The following is an 8520-nucleotide window of genomic DNA, read 5'->3' on the forward strand; positions in this document are numbered from 1 at the left end:
AGGATGTGTTCTGAGAATTGATCGTAGAGTTCGGCAATATGGTGACCACTGGTAACCACGAGAGATGTGTTTCCAATGAGTTGGATTGAAGAGAGAATGGAAGGCAAGCCAGAGAAGGGAGAGAACTTGGGCAGTTTTTTTTTCATTTTTTAAGATTGTTTTGAGAGTCCATGAGAGGGATATTTTTAAACCAGGAGATATTACAATTACAATATGTTTTTGTGATGATGTAAGGAATCAAGTCAGGAAGACAAAAAGTGATAGTACATTGTCACTTGTCTCTTGTAAAGTATGAGAGTAAGCAAAGGGAATGGGATCCAGGACACACATGGAGAGGCTGACCTTAGCCGGGAGCATCACCAGTTGGCCCATAACCACAGACAGGAAGAGGAGTGTGTGGATGAGCAGATGTGGTGATAGGAGCCTGCAGATGGTCTTATCTGATGGCTTTTTATTTCCTCAGTAAAATAAGAAGCAATATCATCAGTTAAGAGGGTGGATTAGGGAGGAGGTGTTGGGAGATTTAAAGAGAGAGGAGAAGGTGTGAAATGGATTGGAAATGTAAAGGCTCACTTGATAATGGTTGTCAAGAATTTAAAGTGACACCAGTCAACGTGGCATAATGATGGGTTTTTTTTTCCTCTTCTCTAAATATGTGGAGCTACATGGGTACAAATGCAGAGTGGGTTGACCTGGGGCTGAGTAGCCAGATGCAAAGGTCAGAGAGAGGAAAGACGGGCAAGGGAGATGAGAATGCAGGCATGACTTCACGATGGCAGCTCTGGAATCTGAGCCAGGGCCGGAGGAAGGCGAGGATGAAGCAAGGGCAATAGGTCAATCCAGTAGAGTCGAAGAACGGTTCGAGCTACAGAGCCGTGGGACGCTGTGGGGCGATGTCCAAAGACTGAGGTGTTTGGAAGTGGTGGAGTTAATAATGACAAGATTAAGGTAAATATGGCTCAAGCCAGGTGGAGGACAAGCTCTTTGCAATGACCTCAAGGAGCTGAGATGTCAAGGTGCTGATGATGGCTCATCTACATAAACGCTAAGGCTGCTGAGAATGATGACTTGGAAAAACAGAGTCGGGAGCCCAAACCGCCTGTGCATAAAGGTCAGGGACAGGAGAGCGAAGGAGCAGTCTTTCTTCAAAAGAGCTAGAGAAGTCCAGGAGGAAGGAGAAAGCAGAGAGGAGCAGCAGGGGTGCCCGGCCCACCTCTCACCCAGAGAAGTACATAAGATTTGAGATCCAAAATAAAAACCAGCCATGACTTACGGGGAATTCTAGAAAGTGGTGTCCTGAGGGTAAGATACAACCTTCTTACTCTAGTAACTGACTTGGCCAGGCTACAATGCAGGCTCCGCATGGCACCAGACAGCGAGGGCCACACGCGCCCCACCACAGACCCACCTGATGGCAGATATTTGGTAGCATCTTTACCAATAAGTCAACATGGTTCCGGGGCGCTGACAAAGGACCCAGGAAGCAGAAGACCCCATTGCCTCACGGCCACCCCCTCAACATCACCTCCGTGTGGCCAGCCCAGCCAGGGTCACTCACTTGAGTCTATAAGTAGGAAACAGGAGGCTCAGAGAATTGGGTAGCTCAGGCGTGGCAGAGCCAAGAATGATCTCTGGCATCTTCTGGAAGATCTTCTGATTCTTCCCAGCCCATGCTTTTTCCACTAACCAGTTTCTCCCAAGTTTCCCAAAGCTCAGATTTATCTGGAGACGCATTTTAAAAATACAGATTCCTGGGCCCCATACGTGGAGAGAGGGACTCAGTAGATGTGGGGCATGGCCCAGGAACCAGCGTTTTAACAGCCATCCCAGTGATTTTGATCATGACGGTTTGGAAATGCTGCAGTTCACCACCCTGTCTCCGATTGATTATTTTTGTGTAGTTGGGAAAGTTACTCCATCTTTCAGACCCCAATTTCCCAGCCTTTGAATTGAGCCCTAGGACAATGACCCATTGTTCTGTGCTAATTGCCTAAAACCTCTTCAATGCAAAAATCTTAATTAAAAAAGCCAGAGACCCAGTTTTCCAGCTCATAGACAGAATGGAAAATTAACACAAATACAATACCAGGGTTTGGGAGGAGCTGTAGGTTTTAGGGAGACACTCCACCTCCATCGCTTACCAGCCTAGAATAAAGCCAAGTTATTTAGTCCCTCCAAGCCTCAGTCTCTCCACTTGTCATGTGGTTATTATTCATACATACCTCGTTAGATTTTTCAAGGTTTGAAAACATCGTATGTAAAGACCTCAATGTTACTATTTGTAAAACTGGAGTTACTGTGGTAGCTGCTGGTGAGAGAAGTAATAGTAACAAGAGTTGTCATTATCAAGATTTCTTAATTTAGCTCTGATCGTTCTGTAAAACAGACAGGGAGATCCGGCCCCAGAATGAGTACTCGTTGTAATTAATGCCCGTTATCAGTGGGTTTGAGAGCGCAGAGCCAGGAGGTGGTGTTAGGAAACCCTAGAGAGGTCCTTCCAATCAATACGCCAACATTTGCTTTGCCCTTAAGCCTCACGCCCATATTGACACAAGTGGCCATTAGAGGACGGTGATGAGCCGCGGCAGAAGTAATGGGCTGGAAGGAGTCAGCAGCACGCTGGATTTGGCACTTGAGGAGATAGTGCTTCGGCCAATTGCAGGTTGTCATTAATGTCTGGGTTAAGGTCGGGTTGGGGTCAGGTGCATTATCATATTCGAACCCACCCTCAGATCCACCCTGTGGTTCCCAGCTCAATAAGGAAGTTGCTCTCAAGGTCTCAAAAGCTTCTCATTGACCTTAACAGTAAGTGCCACCACCAGCAGAATTTTCCGGTCCAATTCATTCTGTGTGGTTGGGATATCGAATACCCTTTTCTCCAGAGTCGGGGAAAAGCCTCACAAAACGAGCTGATTAAGGCGATCAGTCATTACTGAGCTTGAGTAATAGTTCTGTCCCTGAAATTCTAACTTATCTTTCTTTTTGTATCTTTTTCTTTGCATTTCTTCAAAATGCAAACAAAAAGAAGGGCTCGCCTGCTTTATTTAGGTCCTGCCTGCCTTTTAAGTGGCCACGATTCCCTTATGTCTTTGACTTTTTGTCTAGATTGAAGACAGGAACCATAGAGGGTTATGTACATCATAATTTGTCCACACAAAGGGATACTGTGTGTCATTAAAAATAGCTCTAGGATCCCTGTCACAGATCCAGAAGGATTAAGACCACAAAGTGTCAACCGAAAAAAAGCAAAATATCAAACTGTGTGCACAGGAGTAGACCTTGTTTGTAAGGAAGAGAACCTGTGCGCACTCACACCGAAGTGGGGGAAGGTACACGCGAGAAGGCTGGCAGTCACCGTCCCTACGTCAAGGTTCTCTCCACTGTGGCTACAAACCTATGACGAAGTTTTATTTCCAGTAAGCGGATGATGGGGACTTTGAATTTCCTTCTTTATGACTATCTGTACTCTCCACGTTTTCTACATCAAATGTATGTTGTTTGTGTCATTTTTGAAGTGTCCAAAATGGAAAGAGGGGCAGCTGCGGCATTCTTCGTAATGGGTTTTAAGTGGCAATACCTAAAAAATCAGAGAGTAGGGGAAAAGTGAATGACACATGGTGCATTCACACAATAGAATAGTAACTGGCACTAAGATTTCGTTTTGAAGAGGCTGGTGTACCAGATGCTGCAGACAAGCTCCCTCGGTACCACCCCAGCCCTTTCTCTCCTGCACATGCTGCGAGGCTAAGGCTATGTTCTCTGAACCCCAGAATAGCTCGGTTTCCACAGGTGCCCTGGCTCCTGATGAACAGATACCTCTGCGGTCACTTCCACTCCCATGTCTCAGGCAGAAATGCCCCGGAAGCCCAGGCCGACACCTGCTGCTCCATGCTATCAGCCGCTGCACTTCAGAAATAAACCGCTTTCTCCTTACGATCAAAATACATGTAGGGAAACGATTTGTTACCATGTGGGTTTTTTTTTTTTCCTAAAAAGTAAGGTACAAAACTCTATCTATAGTGTTGTGACAGCACTGTTGAAAAATCGTCAGAACCACTCTACAGAAAGAAAGACCAAAAGGGACTACAGTCAAAGCATGGCAGCAGTTGTCCTTGGGTATGAGGACCAAGGCGGGACTCTGTTTTTCTACGTTTCTGGATTTTCCACAATTTCTCTAAGGAGAGTGTGAGTTATTGATAATTTTCTAGAAACTTAACATTTCATACGAAAGAGGAGCTGTCGCTGGATTCTCTCCATAGAAGCGTAAAGAGGACTCTGTGGTCTCCTCACATCCGCCTGTGTACCTCGATGCGGACACACACTGAGACCGGAGGCCTCGCCTGCCTGTCTTCCTGTCCTCTGTGACTCCTCTTTTCTTCCACTGTCTCTTCTCTTCCTTCAAAGCCTCCATCTGAGATTAAGTAATAATAAATTATGATAATGGTAAATAATGGTTATCATAGTCACGACCACAGTATAATCACACAAGTGGAGACCTTTGGCCCAGGTTGAGTAACTAGCTGGTTTATTCTGCATCCTGCATCCTTAGCAAACTTTTGTCCCTTTCCATCCGGAGCTGTCAAGCGGTAGCATAATCAATAGGATTGAGTGAAGGCAGCCAACGGAAGAGCGTCTTCATTCAAAAGATGCAACTGGGGAGTGTTGCGCGGGCCGCCCCGGTGACAGCTACAGCCTGCATCCATCCAGCCAGCGTGCCAGGGTGTCCGAGTTCTGGCAGTTCAGGATCCAGGAGGGCCTGCAGAAGGGAAGACCCAGAGGAGTGAATGGGAGGGGCCTCCCCACTATCAGAGCTGGGATCTCCAGGGCTCTACAGCCCCTGCTGACCCACTTACACCCCCAGCCTGGCCCCTGGGCATTTGAGCTTGCCACCCCCTAAAGGTTCTCGTGAATCTTGAGTATGTCTCTCTTGCTCTCTCCACCACATCCTAACAATACAATACCACCACGCAGTCACGAAAATAAACTGGAAAATTCCGAGCATTGGCAAGAATTTGGAGCAACTGAAACTCCTAATGGTTGATGGGAGTAGAGGTTGATAAAATCTCTTAAATCTCTGTTTAGCAGAGTATGCCAGATCTGAAAATATGCATATCCTATGACTAGTAATTTTATTCCTTGTATAATTGATGGAAAAGTCTGTTTATATATTTACCAAAGATAAGTATAGAATGTTCATGGCAGCATTAAAAAGGAAAACTACCCAGATGCCCACCAGCAGAAGAATGGATAAATAAATTGTGTATATTCATACACTGGAATACTACACAGTAATGAAAATGAACAAATTACAACTATCCATAACAAGATGAACAAATAAAATGTTGAGTAAAATAAGTCAAACACAGGCCCAACCACTTACGAACTTTAGGCTTTCCTAAGTGAACACCTGGCTGAAGAAGAAATCAAAGTTGCAGGTATTTTTTGCAGCAACTATCTAATGACCAGATGACACATCTAATATATTAAGAGTTCATTCAAACCAATATGATGACATGAATAAAAAAAAAATAGGCAAAGGAAAGGAACAGGGGGAAAAATCACAAAAAGAATATAAATATATAACAAACATAATGGGAAAAGACTAATGGGATATCACAAAATGCAAAAGAAGACAAGACAAAATGGTTATTCACCTTTCAAAGGGCAAAGATTTTATCATTGGTAAGAGTGCAGTAAATACCCATTTAAATAAACTGTTACTATTAGTATAAATTGGTACGAGCTTGCTGGAGAGTCATTTCACAACATGTATGGAGAACCTTAAGAGTATTCAAGAATGCTTGTAGGAATTTATAAGAAAGAATCAATCAGATATATACAGATATTTCAAGGGATGCTCATCTGAGCATCCTGTATCACCTTAAACAAGATTTGAGGTGAGAAAATGCTTCACCTAAGGCAATTTGATCATCATTTCTTTCCTTCTATAGCCTTGGGATCGCAGAACTCAACAGTGCTCCACAGTTTAACTTGATAGGTAGGATCCCACTAGTCTGGGACTGTGGATGTGCAGCAACCAAGATTCGGCTAAGATTAAGATTAAACGAGCGAAAGCCGTTAACACAGGCTGTTTAAAGGTACACCGCTTACCATGCTCCCATCCCGTGTTTTCCTTTTACAATTATCTTGGCACATTCAATTGTCTTCTTTAAATCTGGTCTCAGTAAAGCTGTGGAGAAAACAAAGTGGAATGCTACCACATCACCACTCGGCAGCTAAGTCAGAGCATGTCGGGGAAGGGAGAAGGTACTCACGTTAGAGAGGCGTCCATGTGATCCCAAGAATGAACCTGCCCTTAAATTTCTCTCAGACAGCCCTGGGAGGTAGCAGGATGTGGCCATCTTTTACTAACTCTATTGATTTTTTTTCTTGTGATTTTTATAATACTCTTTTCATTAAAAATACATAATAGAGTGAATATTCTGTGCTAAGCAATATATATTTAAAAAAAAAAAAGCAGTGGTGATAGAACAACAAACATGATAAACCCCGGGCCTCACAGAGCCTGACATCTGCAAGAGGGTAAAGATTACAGATGATTATAAAGCAAAGGATGCCCAGGAAGCTGGGGATGCAGCTTGATGTGGGAGTGTTGAGCGGGGGCACCTAATTCAGATGCAAAGGGTCAGGAAAGGGTCATTGGGCCGACTGACATCTAAGGGAAGGGGGTTGAGGGAGTCGCAGAGGAAAAAATTGTTCCAGGCAGAAGAAACAGAATATAAGAGGGCCCAGAGGTGCCTCTGAGGAACGAACATGTCTCTGGATTCGTCCTTCCATTCCCTCCTTGGAAGGTGGAAACCGACACCTGCCCCCAGGGACTACAGGAACACCCTCCTCCTTGCCTGCGCTGTAGCCTCTCACTTTCCCCAAACAGGACCCCAAATCCTTGGCTGCGTCCAGCTTTGTCCAACACGCCTTTCCACTTCCGTCCCCTTCCCTTCTGCTGCTTTTCTCCACAACCCTACTGCCGGAGACCCGTCAAGGGGCAGGAGACGAAGACGGCGCCCACCCTGATGGCGGCGCTCCACCCATGAGACCCCCCCAACCTGGGGATCACACGCCGGTCCTCTGGCACGTAGTAGGTGCTCTGCAAACGCTCACGGGGTGAGTCTTGAGCTCCGCCTCCTCTTGACCACAAGTATGTGGAACCTCTTAAAAGCAGCAAGCCAAGCTCCCCTTGGGTCAGCCCCTCCCGTCTCCTCCCAGTGACCACTTCTGCCTGTCACCATGGCAGCTTCTGATCCCTTTGGAGGAAGAGTGTGGTAGCCAAGGGTGAGAAAAATCAGGCCCAACGGGAGCTGTCTACCTTACCCTTTGGGAGCGGATGGGCTCTGAGGTCGGCCCCTTGGTCCCCGCCCCCTTGGTCCCCGCCCCCTTGCAAGGTCCCGACGCTTTCTCCGCCCATCTGGATGTGGGTCCCCAAAGCTCCAACCCAAGCCTCTGTGCCTGGCTCACCGCCGCCCTTTCTCCCCGCGTACCCCGCAGGGCAGCATGCGGCCTCTTCGGGTCCCACCTTGGATTTGGCTCCGCCCAGCCTCTTCCCGCCCTCCTCCTCCCTGCCCCAACCTTGTAAACTCTGGCCCTTGGGAAGGCAGAACTCCGAGCTCAGTGCCGTGGTCCCCAGTGCCCCAGTGTGGAACGCAGGGAGGGGACATACCGGAGCAGGCCGTGTGGCAGAGATTCTTGCCCTTGTCACACCAGTCAGTGTCGCGAATCTGAAAGAGGCCGAAGCCTGTGTAGGAACCACGCAGGTTCTCGTAGACAGCCACGGGGTTGAACTTGCTCTCAAAGTAAGCCAGGCACACCCCTAAGATGGAACAGGAAGTGAGGCGCGTGGCTCGGAGGAGGGCTGTTGTTAGGGGGTGCCTGGGCGGAGGACGTGGGAAAGGAGGCGAGGACAGAGAGGGCTGAGAGGGGCCTACTCACAGTTTTCAAGGCTGTAGCCCTCAAAATTACTCAGGCCTCCTCTGTGGAGCCTTCTTGCCACCACACAGCGCCCCAGGATGACAGCACCGCTCGGAACCACCAGGTAGCCAATGAGGGAGAGGACCACGGACGCCTTCATCTTCTCCCCTGGCGGCTCTGGGCAATAGCGGCCAGGTGAGCCGGTGGAGTCACAGGTAATTTCTACCTAGGTCGTAGGGACGCTGGTTCCTCGGAAGGAAAAGAAGTGCCCTGGGGGGAAGGGGGGTGCAATTCAGTGTGTGCAGAAAAGTGGGAGTCCTGCCTGGCTTATCCCCGATACTTCTCCCCGCTCCTAATTCTCCACGTCTAGTTACACAAACCCAAGATACCCGAGGCCCTCTGTCTCTCCTCCTCTTCCCGACCTCGTGTTTTCTAAGGAAATCACTCTTTTGAAGGTCTCCCCGCCCCCCTAACACACACACACACACACACACACACACACACACACACGCACACACGCACGCACACACTTTTCCTTCAGTAACACTCAATGGCTTCTCCTTGGTTTTCTTCTCACTCGTTTCTATTTTGTAA

At 47.4% G+C, this 8520-nt stretch overlaps 1 protein-coding gene across 1 annotated transcript; it reads right to left on the bottom strand.

Moving 5' to 3' along the window:
• Nucleotides 1-4686: 4686 nt before the first annotated feature.
• Nucleotides 4687-8086, bottom strand: LYZL4 (lysozyme like 4). Its single transcript, XM_016163306.2, has 4 exons — nucleotides 7948-8086; nucleotides 7679-7828; nucleotides 6112-6190; nucleotides 4687-4756 (listed from the first exon to the last, which is right to left on the bottom strand). The coding sequence occupies exons 1-4, from the start codon at nucleotides 8084-8086 to the stop codon at nucleotides 4687-4689; spliced, it is 438 nt and encodes a 145-aa protein (XP_016018792.1).
• Between the last annotated feature and the right edge of the window lie 434 nt (nucleotides 8087-8520).

The sequence above is a fragment of the Rousettus aegyptiacus genome, unplaced genomic scaffold, assembly GCF_014176215.1.
Source record: "Rousettus aegyptiacus isolate mRouAeg1 unplaced genomic scaffold, mRouAeg1.p scaffold_m13_p_4, whole genome shotgun sequence".
NCBI classification, from domain to species: Eukaryota; Metazoa; Chordata; class Mammalia; order Chiroptera; family Pteropodidae; genus Rousettus; species Rousettus aegyptiacus.

Excerpts from the sequence above, each read along its gene's own strand:
- LYZL4 (XM_016163306.2), bottom strand. The coding sequence starts at position 8,086 with ATGAAGGCGTCCGTGGTCCTCTCCCTCATTGGCTACCTGGTGGTTCCG. Across the intron at positions 7,829-7,947 it reads GGGCTACAGCCTTGAAAACT|GGGTGTGCCTGGCTTACTTT; the intron begins GTGAGTAGGCCC and ends GTTCCATCTTAG. Across the intron at positions 6,191-7,678 it reads CTGCCACACGGCCTGCTCCG|CTTTACTGAGACCAGATTTA; the intron begins GTATGTCCCCTC and ends TTTTCTCCACAG.